Here is a 20,641-nt window from a genome sequence, read left to right as displayed (position 1 = left end):
CACCAATGCTAGTAAATTACGGTTTGCATTCCCGGTTGCCTTCTGTGCACGTTCCATGTCTGCCCCAGGGAATTGAAAGCGTCCAGAGTTTCGGCACCTCCTCTTTTTTTCTTCCTAATGCAGTTTGCATATGAGAAGTGTGGGAGAAAGTTGTTTGCCTTGGTTCCCCAGCTAAGTCACAGTAAGCGCCTGACTCCTCAAAGAGGGTGAGTATCAATCCACTTTCACTAGCACCGGAGTAGTAGTAGTTAATAATAATAACAGGCTGGGTCCGAGATCCGCGTGGCAGCCGTCCACACCACCAGCTCCCGCACTGGCGGGTCCGAGGAGACTGCGCTCTATTTGGGTGGATCCGTTTTGCCTCACACACCGTTTCTTCTTCTTGTTGGCCTCCTCTCCCACGTGGGCGCTGCCTCCCCAGCAGCAGGAAGGCCAACGCCCCCTCTGGGGCGGACAGCGGGCACTGCCCAGCGCGCCTGCACCGCCGCCGGCTCCCCGGCTCCCAGACTCCGCCCAGGCCTGGGCCGGGGGCGGGACCACCGTCTCGGGGGCGGGGCCCGCGGGCCGCGACCGGGCTCGAGGCGCCGGCGTGCAGACGGCGACGTCCGCTGACGCAGCCGCAGTGCGCCCGGCCGGCGCGCGGACCCGCCCCTGTCCCCGGGCGTCGGAGGCCGCGGCGGGCGCTGACCGGGCGGCCAGCCGGGCGGCGGGACCCGGGCGTGGGGGCGGCGCGGGCTCTGGGGGCGTGTCCGGCGCGTGCCGCCGCCCACGGCCCTCAGCGGGCGGGAGCGGGCGGAGCGGTTCGGCCCGGCGCCCAGGTGAGCAGGCCCGCGGTGTTGCGCCTTCGCTCGGCGCCGGGCCCCGGCAGCCGGAGGCCAGTGGGGCGGGGAGGCCGGGGGCTCCGACGGCGTTCGATACGGCCCAGGCCTTGCCGGCGGGTCCCGCTCGGGGGTCGTCCCCCGGGGGTGTTGCGGGCCCCGCCGCCGCGCCCGGGCGGCCGCAGAAGGGGCCCGCCGTTGCGGGGCGAGTCGAGGTCAGTTTCCTCCGGGGGGAAGGAGAGGTCTCGCGGCGGAGCCGGTCCGTCTGCCCGGTCCTGTCCTGCTGTCGCTCGGCGGAGCCCGCCGCTGACTTACGCTGGATGCCACTCTTTATTATTGGAGGGTTGGTGCTGGGCATCGAAGCCAGGGCTCTTCGGCTTGCCCAGCCCTTTCAGTTTTCATCTCGAAACAGCCTCCTGCGTTGCCCGGGCTGGCCTTGATTTGGCCACCTGTCTGGCCTCCTGGGCTGCGGGAGGAGCCTAGAATTGCGCCACCGCACAGGGCTTCATTCATGGCCTCTTCATCAGCGTCTGATAAACATCTCCCAAGCTCTTTAGGGTTTGCAAGGTGATTTTCATTTGAGAAAAAGTGTGCCAGGTGCTGCCGTAATACAGAGGCACGGTTTTTGCCAGCAGGGACCCAACAGTTAGAAAGTTTTCCAGTGCAGCCCTTGAGTATGCTTTGACCATACAATTTGACCTCCAGAACCTCTGACTCCCACATTCATGCTCTTTCCATAGAACAGTGGTCTTGAAACTTTTGGAAGACCTTAGTTTGGAAATTCTGTTCTTGTTCTAGTTTTAGAAGTATTTCTTGTTTAGAAACTTGAGACAAGGAAATGTAATATTGGACTAAAATTTAAGTATTTCCTGGTGTGTCTGTTTAATTATTTAATTAATTGCACGGTTAATAAAGCCAAAATGCCTGTGTAATTAGTTAAAACGTTCTTTTCAGATTTGTTAAGATGGAACATTGCAGCAGGGCCTTCTGAAGAGAAGATGGAAAAATAGAACTTTGGAGACTGAAAAAAAACTTCACTAAATATTTTAGGGTAAGATTTTTAAAAAATCTCATTTCTAATTAAAGCTCTGATGATAGAGCTCTAACTTTTGTTTCTTTTGTGGTTTAATTTGTGTGGTTAGGGAGTGGAGGTGGAGTAGTGGTGATCTGACTGTTGACATCTGATTGACAACTAAGTCATGTAGGTTGGCCTGGCCTGTACCTTGGCAGGAAGATTTAAGGAGATTCTTGGTTTGATCACTAAGTGTCAATATTCTTTTTGCTCTTTTGCTTACTGTATAATGTGCCCATGTTTATAAAGGAGTTTTTTAAAAAGTGAAAAATTTTGGTTTGTTATTTGTAGAAAATTGTATATGGGTGAACTCAGGTCTATTTTTTTATCATGAGATCTGTGAAGAATAGTAGGAGACACGGTTAAAGATGATTCAGAACCAGTTCATTTAATAAATATTTGTTGTGTTCCATATAGCAGACATTATTCCAGGCTTCTTGTAGTAGAATAGCAGTTGTTATGACGCTGGGGAATACTAGAGTAGTGAATATTTTTTCCTAGAAGGTAACGTTTTTGTAAACTCAATATTTTCTTATTTTATATGCAAGGATATTTTTGGTCTATGTAGAAGACTAGGAAGTGAACACTACCTATGTGGTAATTGCTTATATAATCTTTCATCATTTTTTAGTTACTAAAGTAGGGATTTCTACTAGTGCTTTTGGGTACAGTAGGAAACTAGAATTCCTACAGACTTTTGCATACCCTTTCATGTTAAAGATAGTGATAGAATTTTAAAATTTCAAGAAAGTTTAGAAAATTAACTCTTTGAGAAAATTTTGAGAAAGATATAACAGAGAAGTGAAATGGTGATGTGGACAACAGTCTGGGTAAGGAGTTGGGCAGAAGTGCACTGGAAAGCCTGGGGAGCAGTCAGAGGCTGCCGTAGTAGTCAGCTGAGGAAGGAGAGCCAGAGTGAAGCAGTGCAGCCAGTGGGGAAGGGTGGAAATGGGTTCACAGATAGAAAGAAGGTAGGATGGATAAGGTCTGTGGACTGAGGGAAAGTGAAGAGTACTTACTTGTAGACACTCCCCTGTTCACGCACATTATTAATGATTAGTAAGTATTTGTGAAATGAATTCTGATACCTGGATTGGGAACATGAGTGGATTCTGGGACCATTTATTGGAGTAGGGAGCAGAGAAAGAGTGATAGATGAGAAACATGATTGGAGGAGATGAGTTCATTTGGGCTGTTAAGTTTGAGGCATTTGTGCCTTCTACGAGATGTCATTAAGTAGTGTATATACATATATATACATCTGAGTTGAGAAGATGACCCAGCTTAAAATGTAAATTTTAGAGTTAACATTTTTCTGAAACATTTTAAGAGTTTTTAAAAAAGTTTATTTCAAGTAGGTGAGCCAGTATAAATTTTTGGCTACAAAAGTGAGGCTTGATAAAGTGCAACATTTTTGTTGGATGGTATGATTTCTTAGATGTTAAAAATTATCATATATATAGCATGAATCTATATATATTTAGTGCTGGGGATTGAACCCAGGGCTTCACACATGGTAAGATTGAGCTCTACCACTTATTTACATCACCTGCCCTATGAATAATTTTTTGTAGAATATATTAAAAACTACCTTTAATTTTTTGATGTGTAATGTTTGATTTGTCAGTTGTCAAATCTGAATATTCCGTTGTCTTGTATTTGCTTTGCTTTTAAGAATCATATTCACTGGTGTTCATGGAACTATATTCATATTAACTTAATACTTTCTTGATCATTACTTATGCCAACTAACTTCCTTTGGTGACAAATTCCTGTTATCAGTTAAATGTATGTTTTCCTTTTACCTATTGTAAGGAACAAGACAGATTTTAAGCATTATTCACTTGACATGTATTTCATTATTTGTGAGTGAGATGTATGCTGTGGGTTTTATGTTTGCTTTATATTTTTAATGCTTTCAGCATTTCTTCAAGGATGAGATGGCCACTTTACTACTTGGAACCAGGGGCAAAGAGAGTCAATAACTTTGCCCAAGCTCTCACAGCTGAGGAAAAGATAGAGGGGATGGAACAACATTGTATTTAATTAATTAATTTATTTTTGAGATGAGAAGTTACTTAATAGTCATCTAATCCAATCCTTCATACTTTATAGGTGGGAAAACTGAGGCCTAGAAATATGCCCAAAGCCACAGAACTAACCGATGGCAGGTTGATAGATCAAGTTTCTTTTTTAAGAATTTATAGTCCATATAATTCCATTGCACTCAATCTGCTTTCCTTTATTTATAGTAATGAGAAAGGAAAGGAGAGAAAGAACCTACTTTTTCTTTCTTCTATGAATATAGAAAATAATAACTTGAATCTATTCAGTCTTGGTAGTGAAGCTGTTGTATATCAATAGTTTTGAGAGTCTTCTCCCCCTTTTCTTTTTTTAATTGCTTTTATTTTTTCAATACATGACAGCGGGATGCATCACAATTCTTATTACACATATAGAACACAATTTTTCATATCTCTGTATATAAAGTATGTTCACATCAATTCATACATGTACTTTGGATAATGTACAATTCACCATCATTGCTAACCCCCGCCCCCTCCTACCCCTCTGCTTTATCTAGAGTTTGTCTATTCCTCACATTCTCCCTCTCCGTACCTCACTATGCAAACATTGTATTTTAACTGGCTTTAAAGCCTAGTCTGTTTTTAAGATACGGGAGGATTTCCATTATTTCTGTTGACTGTTATTTGCCACTTAATTCTATTAGGCTTTAGAACTAGTTAAAGGTGAAATTATGTTACATATACAATCCTGAGATGAAAGGGACCTGCAGCAAGGATTATACTTAATCTGTTTGACCTAAGAGGCTAATATTCTGTTTTGTTTGCTTAAGTGAATAGAATAGGGCATTATATAATTTTGATTTATATACCCAAAGCTGTGTGCCCTGGCTAAAATTGCTAAGCTAAATTTGCTTTTGTTGCCTAATATCTTCCTTTAATATTTTCCTCATCTTTAGTAATCTCACGGTTTTTGTCATATTTGTCATTCCTGCTTTACTAATGAGAAAGGTACTCTAATTAACTAATTTACACTAATAATGCATGGTAATGGTCAGTGGTAGATAGTATTGACATACAGTTACATGCTGAACAATGACGTTTTGATCAACAATGGACACATACTACTATTGTAGTCTCATAAGATTATAACAGAGCCAAAAAATTGCTATTGCCAAAAGACATCATAGCATTTATAATGTTTTAGAATAATGCATTCCATATTTGTGGCGATGCTGTTGTAAAAAAGCCTACTGCACTGTTTGTCCTATAAAAATATAACCTGTACACTTATGTATTATACATAATACTGGATAATGATAATGACTATTACCGATTTACACATTTACTATACTATAATCATTACCTTAAAGTGTGTTCTTTGTATTTAGATATAAAAAAAGGTATGCTGTAGAACTGTCATGTGAGCAGCAGCCTCACGCATCTTGGGTTTATAGTGTCACTTTCTCTTGGGTTTAATTTAGTCTTGTTCTGATCATGAAAATCATTGCTAATTTTTCCAGTCAGAGGTCACATTGAGTGATTAACTTGGAAGCAAAATGGTGATTCAGGACTTAAAAGGTAGAAATTTATTGGTAATTATTGCTCATCAGTCAGGTATGTACCATTCCACCGTAGCTATGATCTTGAAGAAAAGACAATGTGATAAAAGCTGCTAAAGGAACTACTTCATTGAAGGCAACGAGACGAACCAAAATTTGAGAAGGCCTACGTTAGATATGGAGAAACTTCTAATGACCTGGCACAGAAGCATTTCCTTCTCTGCATCCTGACAGTCCTGCCAGAGCAAGTTTGTTTACTATGTTGAAAGAAAAGGACCCAGCTACACTGTTGATTTATTGCTAGCTTGGGGTGGTTTAAGTGATTGAAGAATCTTTCTCCATTACATAATGTGATGGTGAATGGTGAATGTGTGAGATCTGATGTGAGGTAGCTGACGAACTTTTGGATATGCTAGATGAGCTTATTGTGGAGGAAAATTACTTGCCAGAACAAATCTTCAATATGAATGAAACCTCCCTGGAAACAGATGCCTGAGAGGACTTTGATCCTTAAGGAAGGTGAATCACTTCCAGATTTAAGACTTTTAAGAACAAGATAACAGCAGGGGCCAGTGTTGCAGGCTTCAAATTGAAACCCATTATGACCTGGCACAGTGAGAGAAGCTCAGGGCTTTCAAGCATATTGATAAGTTCACACTGCAGTGTGCTCCTGTAGGAGCAGTAGTCAGTCATGGGTGACCCACTTCCTCTTCCAGGGTGCCTTCTTGAATTACTGTGGCAGTGAAATAGAGAACTACTGTCTGGAGGTAATATACCTTTCAAGATTTTGCTTATTCTTGATAATGGTGTCATATATCTAATGATCTGGCACAGAAGTGAATCCCTCATCAGCACCCTGACAGTCTTGGTGAATTTCATAATATCAAAATGTTATTGGTGAATTTCATAATATCAAAATGATCTTTCTCCCTTCAGACCACCTCTTTGCTTCAATCAGTAAATCAAGAAATTGGAGCAGTTTTTAAGATGTAATACCTGAGGACCTTTATCCTGGTTATCGCAACTTAGGGAGACACTGATGTAATTCTGGAAGGGTTACATCTGTCGCCTTATCAAGAACCTTGCTTGATCTTGGGGTGATGTCCCCAAGAGGGAATGGCATCATTTGGAATAAGGATTTGCCATAGGTGAAGACGTTGTAAAAATCAACATGACTATGGTTGAGATGTTGTATTAATCAGCTTTCTATTGCTATGATGAAATATCTGAGAAAATCAACTTGAGGAAAGATTTATGTTGGTTACTGGTTTCAGAGGTTTGAGTTTGTGGTACGCTGGCTTCACTGCTGTGGGCCTGCGGTGAGGCAGCATGGCAGAGAGGACATATGGAGCAGAGCTGCCCACCTCATGGTGACTGGAAGACACACACACACACACACACACACACACATTCAGGGACATGATTTGTTTTGTCCCAAGGATCTATACCCTTCAGCCAGGTCTCACCACCCAGTAATGCCATCCAATTATAATCCCTCAATGGACTGATCACTGATGAGGCTGGGCCATCGTGATCAAATCACTTCTGAAAGCCTCACCTCTGAACATGCTGCCATGTGGACCAAGCCTTTGGCACATGAACTTTTGTCAGATGATTTTACCCAGGTGTGATTGGGGCGTTCCTAGAGGTCATCCTGAGAAATTGATTAATAAAGAATTATTAGAACCCCAACAGGAACACCGAAGAAGCAAGATTAAAGGAAACTGTATAAGAAAAAGAATCCCCAGGAAATTCACAGAGAAGGATTTAGTAGAAGCGTTTGTAGACCTCGATAAACACCCTAAAAATTTAAAAACATGGAGTCCACTATTGAAGGTTTTTATTAGAAGCTTTTATGGTATATAATCTACCTAAAACAGATCTGTGATGAGAAAAAACAACCACAACCAAGCAAACCACAGTGGACACATTTCTGGGAAGAGAGACTTCAGGAAGACCTCAGGCTGGTCCCTCAGAAGGGATCCAGAAGAAGGTTCTGCCTTCCTAGGAGACAGACGACAGTGTTACTGCCCTGAAGACCTTTTATGGGCAAGATGTGGAGGTGGAAGGCATGGTCCTGGAGACGGACTTGTGTAGGCCTCAGCTGAGGTGTCTATGTCTTGTTTTTAACAAAAACATTAAAAAATAAAAAAAATTAAAAATAAATAAAAATAGAAAAAAGCTTATAGGATAAGGATGTAAAAGAAAAATATTTTGTATAGTTGTACAATGTGGTTGTATTTTTTTCAATTAGAGCATCATAATTTTACATAGTAATTGGATTCATTTTGACAAAATCATGCATGCAAGGAATTTGAATTCCGTTCCCATTTCCTATCCCTTTCCTCCCTTCCTCCTTTCTCCTATTCTTCCTGCTTTACTCTATTAGACTTCCTTCCTCCTACACATACATAAAGGTGAAATTCCCTTTGGTATCTTTATATATGAATATGACATGATTTTGTTAAATTCATTCCATTTATTTTCCCCTTTCCCTTCTTTCTCCCTTACTCTTTTTTTTTCTTTCTTAATTAAAAATTTTTTATAGGCAATGCTGAGAATTGAACACAGTGCCTCACACATGCCAGGCACGCGCTCTGTCCCTGAGCTTCCACCCAACCCCTCCTCTTACTCTTGTTCTCCTTCTTCTCCATTGATCTTCCCTCTATCTTTTTATGATATTTGATTTCTTCCTCAACTGCCTTCTTTCCTTTGTTTTGCTTTAATTTCCACATATGAGAGAAAACATTTGACCCTTGATTTTTCTGAGTCTGGCTTATTTCCCTAGGCATTGTTTTCTTTAGTTCTGTCCATTTACCTGTAAATGCCATTGTTTCATTCTTTTCGATGGATGAGTAAAACTCTGTTGTATATGTATACCAAAGTGCTTGTATTTTAAGCAAAGTGTTAATGTCAAAAAGTTAGAAAAAGTAAAAAATTGCAGTAAGCTAAGAATAATTTATTATTGAAGAAAGAAAACTGTTTTTTACACATTAGTGTAGCCCAAGTTCACGGTGTTGTTGAAGTCTGCCATGTGGTGTGAGTGAATTCCCCGGGCTTTCACACTGGCTCACCACCCCCTCCTGCCTCACCCAAAGCAACTCTGAGTTGTAAGCTCCATTCATGGGAAGTGCCCTCCACAGAGGTACTGTTTTTAAAAAATCTTTTATACCATATTTGTACTGTTATTTTTCTGTATTTAGACACACAAATAATTAACCAAAGTGTTGGAATTGCCTTTAGTATTCAGTAGCATGCTGTATAGGTATGTAGCCTGGGAGCAGCAGGCTGTGCCATATAGCCTAAGTGTATAGAAGGTGGTCCTATCTAGGTTTGTGTAAGTACACTCTGATATTAGCACAAAACCAAAATCGTGTGACTACGCATTTCTCAAAACATCCTCATGGTTAAATAAGCATGACTTATCATAAAGATGTATTTGCATTTTAAAAGAGGCTTGATTAGTATTCTATTTAAAGGAATGAATGGTGGAACTTGAGGCTCTGATTCTGATGAGTAAAATTTTTTTGGGCAGAGAGGGCCCTTCAAATCACTGTGCACCCAATCAGTAATTCCAACTTTTTATAAATATATTTCAGTACCATCCTAAATGTATAAAGCTTACATATTTATTTATTAAAGTATTTTTTATAGTAGATGGACACAATACCTTTATTTTATTTTTATGTGGTACTGAGGATGGACCCCAGTGCTCACATGTGCTAGGCAAGCACTCTACCAACTGAGCTATAGCCCCAGCCCACATGTTTATTTTTTATGAGGTGTCCAGTTGCAGTAGACCCTTCTGTGTTTTGTATAGCATCATGGAGTTGGGAGGAGCATCCCAAAGTCATCAGCCATCATGTCATCTGAGCCCTTGGTGAGCACTCAGACTACTTGTGTCATGTTAGAAACAGTTAAACACTCCCTGAAACTTCACTTTGGATAAAGATGTTCTGTCCTGTTCTTCATGCGCTCTATCCCTGAGCTTCCATCCAACCCCTCCTCTTACTCTTGTTCTCCTTCTTCTCCTTTGTTTTGCTTTAAAAAAATTGAGTCAGGGTCTTGCTAAATTGTTCAGGCTGGCCTCTTACTGTGATCCTCCTGCCTCAGCCTCCTGTGTAGCTGTCATAGAGAGTAGTTCTATACTAAAATGTTGATTGATTTTTTTTTTCAGGTTATGTAACAAATAACGAAGACTTCTGGGCTTGATAATGCTCAGTGGTTATTTTCCATTTCTTTTTTTTTTTCCCTCATGTAGTGCTGGGGATCAAATCTAGGGCCTCATGCATGCTAGGCAAGTGCTCTGCCACTGAGTCACATCCCCAGCCCTTCTTCTTCTTCTTTTTTTTTTTTTTTTGACAAGTATTTAAGAACCTAAGAAGATGTGATGGTCAAATGATAGGTAACCAGGTTGGTATTTTTGGATTGGGAGATACCTATTCTTTGGCCATGGTTGTAAGGAGAGGCTAAGAGATGTATGCTTGTGTTAAAAACAAAACAAAACAGAACCACAACAACAGCAGAAATACCTTTCCCATCTGTCTTGTTTTATCCTCCAGCCCTCATGCTCCCTTTTCTTTGTGATTGTAGAACTATCACATGCCATTCGTAAAACAGTTGGACAGTACCTATGTCAAGAATAGAAAGTCCTGCTTCATGACTGCTTCTTTCCACAAAGTCTCCTCCCTCTGTTTCTCCCAAAGGTGACTCTTGCTTAGCTTTGCTAATGTTTTTGTAGGTTAAAAGAATCATATCTGGTGTGGAGGCACATGCCTGTAATACCAATGGCTTGAGAGAATGAGGCAGGGGGATTAGGAGTTCAAAGCTAGCTTCAGCAAAAATGAGGTGCTATGCAACTCAGTGAGTCCCTGTCTTTATTCTGAATAAAATTCAGAATAGGGATGGGGATGTGGCTCAGTGGTCAAGTGCCCCAGAGTTCAATCCCCAGTAAATCCTGCCCCTCTCCAAAGAGACTTATATCTGTGTATCTGTAACAAATTATATGTAAAATATGTTCTACATATGCACAGTTGTGAGTTGGGTTTTTTAGAAACGTAAGTGGGACTCTATATATCTTGCTTCTCAGCTTGCTTTATTCTACCAGGTTGCCTTCCTCCCAGACATGTCCCAATCCCTGTTGGAAGTCTCTCATTCTTTTAAAAAGGCTACATATTACTTTGTAGTAAGGGTATACCATACTTTAAATATTTTCTTATTGATATTTCTCCCCTGATTTCTTGGTTCATTACACATAATGCTTCTGTGATTGTCCTTGAAAAAACATTTTTGTGCCTGAGGAAGTATTTTTGAGGAATGAAGTTGTAAAATTTGAATGTCCCAAACAGAACATGTATGCACATTTATAGTTTTTATAGTATCTGATATATTTTTCTTCTGAAAGACCCACCACTTGAGTGGTGGGGATGTAGCTCAGTGGAAGAGCACTTGCCTAGCATGTGCAGGGCCCTGGGTTTGATCTGCAGGAGCCCCTCCCAAACTTGTCTAAGACACTTTCTTCCCATTAGCTCTGTATAAGTGCCCATTTTCCTAAACATCTGCCAGCATAGTTGCTTGCAGTTTTTACTTAGTTCCTTGATGGATGACAAATGGTATTTATCTCTAATCACTAATGATGTTAGTATCTTTCTTTGAGAATTACTTGTTTGAATATTTTATTCATTTTTCTATCAGATTATGTGTACTTATTGTTTTTTTATTCTAGCATGGCCTCCTTTTTGAAGGGTCAAATAAATATTCAAAATTCTTTCTCTAAAAGTTTGTTGGTTGCAAGTAGTGGATGTTAGATATTTTTATTTCTTTTATCCAATGGGAGAGAAATAAGATAGTTTTTAATGTTTTCTAGAATTTTATGAGTAATTTATTTTGAAAGAGAATATTTCTTTACATGTTTCAGTACATAAAATGTAGTGAATGTTTCAGTACATAAAATCGTACATATTATGGGTTACCATGTGATGTTTTGTATATGTATATGTTGTGCAATATTCAAATCAGAGTAAACACATTTATCTCCTTAAACATTTACCCATTCTTTGAGCAAAAATATGCAGAATGCTTTCTTCTAGTTTTTTTTGAAATATAGCATGTTATTATCTATAGTCATCTTAAGGTTCAATAGAACAATAATTTATTTCTCCTATTTCAACTGTAGCAGTACCCATTGACCAATTGGAAAGATATTTCATAAAACGGTGGCAGTAACAGAGGTGGTAAATTAGGAAGTTTAATAAATTTGTAGTTTTTATAATGTTTGTTTCAACTATTCTTATGCTAAAAATTACACCCCTTTTCTAATGCTAGAGAAAAGTTTTGAAATGAACACTAATTTAAGGAAGAATAAAGAAGATATTGTTGAATCATAAAAATATTGATAGTGCATGTTTCATAACATGTAGATTAGTTATTAAATAATAGCTAAAGTACCATTTAAAATGATATATTTGGATACACTATGTTAAAAAAACTCATTAGCATTGTGAATACAAGATGAATACAACCTACTGATGAATACAACCTAATCTTATGATGAGATGCAAGTCTCGGGCATCTTTGGCCTAAGTATCACAGGAGTGGAACCTTTCTGTCACGAGGCACACAGTTTTGATTTATCCCATTACTGATGGTTCTTACTTTGATCACTTAATTAACTGTTGGCTTTCTCAGGGCTCCTCTTCTCCTTTGTCATTAAAAGTATTTTAGGAAGAGTACTTTGAGGTGACTCTCCTGTTGCCAGTCAGTGTTGACTTGATTTTGTGTGTTGGTATGGATTTGTGATACCTTTCATATAAAATGGATCGTAATCCATTTCTGTAGTTTATTTTTAAGTTGTCCTAGATTTTGTGCTTGGAAATCTCTTGAAGCTGGCTGTGTCCTTTTCATACATTCCTGTCATTCTTGGAGCCATTCTTAGCTTTTTTGAAACAAGGCTCCTCTTCACTTTCCCTGCCTTAGTTGTGGGTCATTTCTTCTAGGGGCTATGATACCTCTTTGAACAGAGCGTGGTTTTTAGAAGCAAGATCTTTGTCATTTTTAGTGGGGTGTTGCTGTTATTTACACCTGTTAGTGAACATGCGCGCGCATGCACACACACACACACACACACACACACAGATAGATGTACAACTCTGTTTATTTCTATATTGGTTTATGTTGAAAACCATTTCTCCACTTCTCATCGAGCCTCCAGGGTTCCTTCAGATTCTCTTCCTTTGCGCATCCTGCAACAGTGAGAAACTTGACCCCATTGTCCTTTTATATACTATTGACTAACCCTTCTCCCCTCTTTCCGGGCCATCTTCCAAGTGGAGGTCCTCCTCCCGCTCCTGTTCCCACATCCCATCCTCCTGGCAGCCCTCGTGCCTCTCAGGTTTGATGCCTTCCTCTGGATGCTGACACACAGCACCCGTTGCCCTTTGTGTGCACGTGCTCTTTTGGAGAACACTGCTGCGACTCTTCCTCCTCTTGGGCTCCAAGAGCTTGAGCTGGATGGCTTCTCCTTGCCATTGCGCTTCCTTCCACTTGGGTTCCACACCCTGCCCCTGGCCTCTTTCCTGCAAGTGTGTCCTTCTCTGGATCTGACATCTCCTGCTCTGGATCTGACATGCTGAGCTGCTGCCTCTGGCCATAAGCCTGTCTGCACAACAGGATTCTAAACCTACCCTTTGAAGTTGTGACATTCCATACTGGGCCACTGAGTCTCCCTCTCTTCCCCACGAATAGATGTGTGCTTTACTCCTCTCCGCTTACAGCTTTTAGACTGAATTGTCCAGGAAGGGTAAAGAGGAAGCAAACATTCCTTTTCCATTCACATCTGTTCCTTGAAGATTGTGCAGTGGGTCCTTGTAGCAGGCTCCAGTTGTTCTTCCCAGACAGCTGTTGGGGCACTACTAAGGTGACTGAGCACATAGGAAGTGAGTCAGCACATCATGGCAGAAGGATGTGGTGGAGAAAAGAAGCTCAGGAATGGCCACTAGGAAGCAGAGCTCTCTGGATACTCCTTATACCAGAATATGCTCCTCTGCTTAAGGGCCTTTAGGAACTTTGAGCCAATACTTAAAGTATTTTTTTTTTTTAAGTATTAAGTCTTTTATTTGTTGATTTCTCTTAAAGGCTTTGCATTAATCTAGTATTTGGGGAAAAGTTGGTTAAACTGTGATACTGCAGTTTTCTATCTCTGCAGCTTGAGCACTGTTCCTTTTGGCTGTGAGTTGGTGTAGCAGAATGTAGTGGTGAGTTTGGATGGGGACTTGGATCTGGATAGATCACCACTTCTTGGGTTTGATTAGAAACAAATGCCCTTTTTTATGTAGAGACCTGGTTGCCAAGACGCGTTCCTCATTTAACACCCCCTAGGAGTCTGTGTGTTTTTCCTCCTTGGGGTGTGCTGGCTAGGCAGTCTTCAGGATGTTAAAAGTAAGTATGAGAGGTTTATTTCATAATATCCAAACCATCATAAAAATGTTTGTTTCCTCTTCTTCTACCCTTCCTGGATAATTCAGTATGAAAGCTGTAAGTGGAGAGGAGTATTCATGGGAAGAGAGGGAGACTCAGTGGCCCAATATGGAATATATAAAAATATATAATATTTGTAGCTTGTTTTTAAAATATCTTCTCACTTTTTGTGGGGAAAAAGGCACACTCATACACTGTTGGTGGGACTGCAATTGGTGCAGCCAATATGGAAAGCAGTATGGAGATTCCTTGGAAAACTTGGAATGGAACCACCATTTGACCCAGCTATTCCTCTCCTCAGTCTATACTCAAAGGACTTAAAAACACCACACTACAGGGACACAGCCACATCAATGTTTATAGCATAATAATTCACAATAGCTAAACTGTGGGACCAACCTAGATGCCCTTCAGTAGATGAATGGATTAAAAAAATGTGGCATATATACACAATGGAATATTAGCAATAAAAGAGAATATCAGCAATATTGAAATGAAATCATGGCATTTGAAGGTGAACGGGTGCAATTGGAGAAGATAATGTTAAGTGAAGTTAGCCAATCCCCCCCCCCCCCCCCCGAAAACAAACAAACAAACAAACAAATGGTGAATGTTTTCTCTGATATAAGGTGACTGACTCATAGAGGGGTAGGGAGAGGGAGCATGGGAGGAATAGAGGAACTCTAGATAGGGCAGAGAAGTGGGAGGGGGAGGGAGGGGGCAGGGGGTCAGCAATGATGGAGGAATGTGATGGACATCATTATCCAAAGTACATGTATGGAGACATGAATTGATGTCAACATACTTTATATACAAACAGAGATATGAAAAATTGTGTTCTTTATGTGTAATAAGAATTGTGATGTATTCCACTGTCTTATATTGAAAAAATAAAAGCAATTAAATAAATAAACAAACAAACAAATAAATAAATATTCTGGGTGAATATTTTCTTCTGAAAAAAAATCTTCTCCCTTTAAATTTGTTTTGTTTTATTTTTGTTTAAAAAAGTAAAAAGAATGACAGAAGAAAATGAATCACCAAGTTTTAAGGTACTGGTTGACAGACTTTTTTAAAGCTTTGAAAAATATGAAAGCGTATTTTACTCATCTTTACGCTGTAGAATATAAAGGATTATTAAAAAATGAAAACACTCTTAATCTTCTGTAGCTTTTTTGCCTTTTAATTTTTATACCACTGTTATTAGAAAGCTTTTTGTTATTGAGGTCTTATGTTTTGAAGAAGTGTTTAATTTGTCTCTGTAAGTCATACTATGATTTGGGCAATGTGGAATATGGAACATTATAGTCTGTTGTGGATGATATCTGGCAGTGTTGTCTCTTCCAGTTTTTAACTTATTCTGTAATCATCCAAAATTGAGTTGTGAATAAGCAGAAAATATGTTTAAAAGATTAAAAGTCAGCTATGGTGAATTTCAATGAAAATATTGTCATCACACATTCTTCTGCATCCAGGAAACATCTACTATTTTTCTATTTTTTATATCACCCATTTCTATTACTCTTAAAGGATTATTAACTGTGCAGTCTCTTTATGATTAAATCTAGTTTTTCCCCCTTTTCTGGTTTATTATAATTTTGTTACAGGTAGGTTGGTTTAATCATGTTGTTACTGTATTAATAGCTTTTTTGAATCATAAGAGCTTTACTTCTTTTTTAAATAAAATTTTTTTTAGATGTTGATGGATCTTTATTTTATTCATTTATTTATATACAGTGCTGAGAATCAAACCCAGTGCCTCACACATGCTAGGCAAATGCTCTACCACTGAGCCACAACCCTAACCCCTTTTAATTCTTTCTTGTAATCCAAATATTCTCATCCTGCTTTGTGTGTGTGTGTGTGTGTGTGTGTGTGTGTGTGTAATATACACACATTTGTCACATCTGGTGACAATTTGACAGTATATTGTAGTTTATCCTAAGCATCTGATAGCAGGAGATCTGCTTATTGTTCAGATTCTATCCAGAGTGAATTTAAACTGGGAAGATGATTTCCCCATGGAATAATGAATACACAGAAATGATGGCAATTAAGAGGAATTTATCTAACTTAATATACAAATATAATTATTATTAAGTGGCGGCTTTTGAGACAGAGTGGATGAATTTGTTTACATGATTAACATGTACTCCTTTCTTATTGTTAATATAGATATTTCTTATTAGATTTAAAAATAATCATGTCTCTCTTAGTCTGCACTCATATTTAGAATGCTAAAATCAGGATGTTACAAATTTGATGTCTTATATTTCAGACAGAAATATAGATTGTTGTTTATTGTATTTTCACATTCTCATTATTTAAAGAAACAAATTGATTTAAATCCGCCCTTACATGATTCTCTGGGAATTTTAAAATTTTGATTCTAAATTTAACCTTTGACCTCTTTTAGGCCTTTAAATGCTATTCTGGAAAAACTTCAGTAATGGATCAAAGGAAAAATGACAGTATTGTTCCTAGTATCACTCAATTAGAAGATTTTCTTACAGAACACAATTCCAATGTTGTTTGGCTCCTTGTTGGTAAGTAAAATGTATTTTCCTGTGCTTCATTGTGTTTTACATATGGTTTAAGGACTGCTAGGTTGTAAGCAGTGGTTAATTGAAGTTGCGATACTTAGAATACCATTTATTTATTTGAAGTAAAGATTTTAATCTCTCTGTGTTTCTTGAGTATTTACTCTGGAAGCCTCTTTGGAAAGCACTGTACTTTTTCCTCAGGCTCTACCTTACCTTAGGCAGGGGTGAGGGGAGGAGGAAAAAGACATTGCACTTGAGGTCCTTTTCCTATTTAAGATCACCTTCCTTGGGCTGGGGTTGTGATAGAGTGCTTGCCTAGCACGTGCATGCGAGGAGCTGGGTTCGATTGTCAGCATCACATAAAAATAAATAAGTAAAATAAAAGTATTAAAAAAAAAAAGTCAACTTCCTTACCTGTACTCAACAGACACAAATGAACACTTTCATTTGTTTAAATACACAAGTAATAAATCCTCATAGTCGGTCTGTTTTTATAGTAGAATAGAATGTATATGCCTGATTCATCTTTTAATATGTATTCGCACTCCTTGTGTATCTGGTAGTGGGCTCTGCTATTTGTAAATGGCAGGAGAGCAGAGGGTGGGGAATACGAGTGAATGAATATGAACGAATGAGAGGAAGAAATAGAGAAATAATAGCAGGAAAGGAAGCGATTACCATAGGCTGTTATTGCCTAGGAAATTTTCATGAAAGTGTTATATTTGATTTGAACTTTGGCTCAGGAACTGGAATGCTAGAGAGGAAAGGAGAGTGAGGGTGGTGACATTGTTGGTCATCTGTGTGCCTGATGGCACAGCTTGTTGCAGTTGTGTGAAGGTAGGTTTTTTTTCTTTAAGTTTGTTGGGTACTTGAGGCCTGCAGATGTTAAACTACCCAGCTGTCTTTCTCTGAGGACAGCACAAGGGGTGGGGCTGGGCTATGGGCCAGGCTACAGTGAATGTAGAAGAATTTAAAATACTTAATGATTTATAAACACTTCGTGGTAATCGAGTTACCATTTTCTGTTTGATGGAGCTGAACTCCTATAAATTATTAAAGGAAGTTAAAAAAGTAAAATGAAATACCAAATAATAGTATAGATGAGAACTTCACAAAAGAAGTGTTGGAGGTTACCTTCTGGTTTAATTAAGGACAGAATTCTTCCTTAATTCTCATGTGTCCCCTTTCTATCACTGAGGATTTCTGACTTTATTCTGTTCTATACCAACTTTCTTTAAGGACAAAACAACAATAGTAATAAATAAAATCATTGAGTTAATTATTTTTTTAATTCCCTCTGATTTACTAGGGGCCTTATGATGTTCAAAGTGTGGTTGAGGTCATGCTAAAGCGAAAAGGCCACAAGATATGTAGTATTAAAAGCATATTTCTCAGCAGATGCCTTCTGTATTTCTGAAGGGCCCATAACAACCTGCTGCTGAAACAGTGATTTATAGTAAAAATTTGTACAAAATAACTTTAAACTTACAACCCAGTGTCATAGCATCAAAATAACTTTTTAATAAGAGTTTTTAGAAATAATCTTTTGGGCAGATTATAGTATCTTCCTACAACAAAATTGTTACCCTGAGAATTATTACATTTTATTTTGACTCTCTCTTGACTTTTTTTTCACATACCTTTTAAAATGTTAGGAACTTCAAGTGATATTGCTAAAAGGTTACACATGTGAACCTTAAATTATTTTTTCCCAAATAAGATAGTTACATACTTTTAGAAAGGACAAATAAAGGAATATTTATTATCGAAATAGAATGCTTTCTTGTGCTATGCTTTTTGTATATTCATGTATATTTTTGTATACTCATGATCTCATTTTTGGGGGGAATACAGATTTTATAGGTGACTAAACTTTTTATTAAAAAACTAGTCAAATTTGAATATCATATACTGTAGCATATTTGATAGTATCCATCAGAAGTGGGTTACTGTTACAGCAAAAATTACTGCAAAATATTTAGTATAAGATGATCTGTTGATAAGTGTGCCTTTAGATGAAAATTCTTGACTTTTTTGATTTTTTTTCAAGCAGAGATTGTTGACTTAAAAAAACTGACTTGACTCTGATTTAAAAATATCTTCAGTTTTCATTGTTTTTCAAGTGATTGTAGCCTGTTTTGGGAAATAGCTTAGGAATAAAATTATGTGTGAGCATTTTGCTAATAGAGGTGGATATTTTTCCATTTGTTCACAAATATGGGCTTTCTCTTCCCAGAACTCATTACATGTTTAGCAACTAAAATAGTACAAAGCAATGAAAAAGTAAACAGGGAAGAAAAAAAAAAAAAAGAACGTTATACTTGAATATGATTTAACTGAACTGATTGGGAAATGTTTTTCTGGCTAATGACTGAAAAGATCTCTAGAAGAAGATTGGATAAGGTAGAATCAACCTCTAGTTTTAAAATTTAGTACCTGGAATTTTATGAGTACAAATTACCATATGGAAGTAAATCTTATCATTTTTTTCCCTCCCAACAGCTACTATTTTGTCCTGTGGATGGATCATTTATCTCACATATTATAATTCTCGGAATGTTGGTCTTATTTTAACATTGGTTCTTAACAGATTGTACAAGCATGGCTATATTCATATTGGTAAGTTTGTCTAACACTGAATTGTTTTTCTTCCACATAAACTTAAGATGTGTATTATAAATCTATATTTTATTAACACATACCAGCTTAGCCTTTGTTTTGTGAGAGCTGAAACAGTCTTTAACGCCTTCTCTCTCATGCAGCATTCCATGACTAGAGATGAATTACCATTTGATTATTGTCTTTTACCCCATTCTTACTTTTTTATAGTGCTTGAATAGTAACTTTTTGACTTTTTTTTTATTTAGAAAAGATGCTTATTAAAAGTATTTTAAAAGTTTAGACACATATAAAACATGGAGCCAGGTGTGGGGTGCATACATCTAATTCCAGCAATGCCAGAGGCTGAGGCAGTAGGATTGGTAGTTTGAGGTCAGCCTGGGCAATTTGAGAAAATCCTGTCTCAAAATAAAATACAAAAAGGACTGGGCACTTGCTTAGCATGCTCAAGGGCCCTGGGTTCAATTCCTAGTATCATAGAATTTCTTAGAGAAGTCTACCTTCCATATTAAATTTTGGATGTTCAAAGTTGTAGTTATTTTTTTTTAACATCTGTAAGTTGAGATCATCCTGTGTATTCTACTTTGTGCCCTGCTTTATCAGCTCAATTTCTGGTTATTTAATGGTAGAAAGTTTGCAGGTAGATAGAAGAACGTATTTGGGAAAGTGGGACTAGGGCTGACTGGACAGAACATTCTCATCTTCCTTATGTTTGGGTACCTTAGTGGACATAAGTGAAACTTCTCTCAAACACAAGTCATCTTCCATTAATTTGGTTAATGCAGTGATTGAAATTGATGGATGGTGAATTGGTTATTGCTTTGATTTTAATGGCTGAGTATCTATACTTAAGGGAATTAGTCACAAAAATTTCCTACTTAAACCAATATTCTCATGTAGTGGTTAGTTGCTCAGTACATAGTGATTACACGTATGACATTTTTTGTTAAAATGGTCAAAGAATAATGGAAGTCAAGACCTAGAAATTAGACCAGAAACCCTGCAACTGCCAGAAGAAAAAGTGGGTCCAACACTCCAATATTTCAGCACAGAGATGACAGGCACGAAGCCACTCAGATCCTGTCTCTAAATACAATATAAATAGGGCTCGGGATGTAGCTCAGTGATCAAGTGCCCCTGAGTTCAATCCCCTACTTCCCCCACTCCCCGCCCCAAAAAAGCTTCTGCACAGCAAAGGAAACAAGCATGAAGAGAGAGCCTACAGAATGGAGAACATCTTTGCCACCTGCTTCTAAGATAGGGCAGTTAATATTCTGAATATACAAAGAACTGAGAAAACTTAGCACCAAAAAACAAAGCAAAAAACAAAACAACAAAACCCACAAATAAGCCAATCAATAAGCAGGCAAAGAATTAAATAGACATTTCTCAAAAGAAGAAATAAAATTGGCCAAAAAATGTTAAAAAATATTCAGCATCTCTTGCTAGAGAGCAATCAGGGAAATGCAAATCAAAATTACACTAAGATTTTATCTTACACCAGTCAGAATGGCAATTATCAAGAATA

At 38.5% G+C, this 20,641-nt stretch overlaps 1 protein-coding gene across 6 annotated transcripts in view; it reads left to right on the top strand.

Moving 5' to 3' along the window:
- The first annotated feature begins 761 nt into the window (after window positions 1–761).
- The window catches only part of Bltp1 (bridge-like lipid transfer protein family member 1), a 192,073-nt gene continuing 172,193 nt past the window's right edge, over window positions 762–20,641 (top strand). For 5 of the 6 annotated variants that reach the window (XM_076864403.1, XM_076864404.1, XM_076864405.1 and 2 more), the window contains exons 1-4: window positions 762–818; window positions 1,773–1,869; window positions 16,368–16,497; window positions 18,997–19,113. In XM_076864403.1, the coding sequence (XP_076720518.1) occupies window positions 16,401–16,497; window positions 18,997–19,113 (214 nt within the window). In that variant the 5' untranslated portion in view covers window positions 762–818; window positions 1,773–1,869; window positions 16,368–16,400. Of the gene's footprint in view, window positions 819–957; window positions 1,034–1,772; window positions 1,870–16,367; window positions 16,498–18,996; window positions 19,114–20,641 lie in introns of those variants that run through there. The other variant, XM_076864402.1, reaches the window with a different exon arrangement.

Source organism: Callospermophilus lateralis, chromosome 8, assembly GCF_048772815.1.
Source record: "Callospermophilus lateralis isolate mCalLat2 chromosome 8, mCalLat2.hap1, whole genome shotgun sequence".
Classification (NCBI taxonomy): domain Eukaryota; kingdom Metazoa; phylum Chordata; class Mammalia; order Rodentia; family Sciuridae; genus Callospermophilus; species Callospermophilus lateralis.
This window is presented reverse-complemented; position numbering and strand designations above follow the sequence as displayed.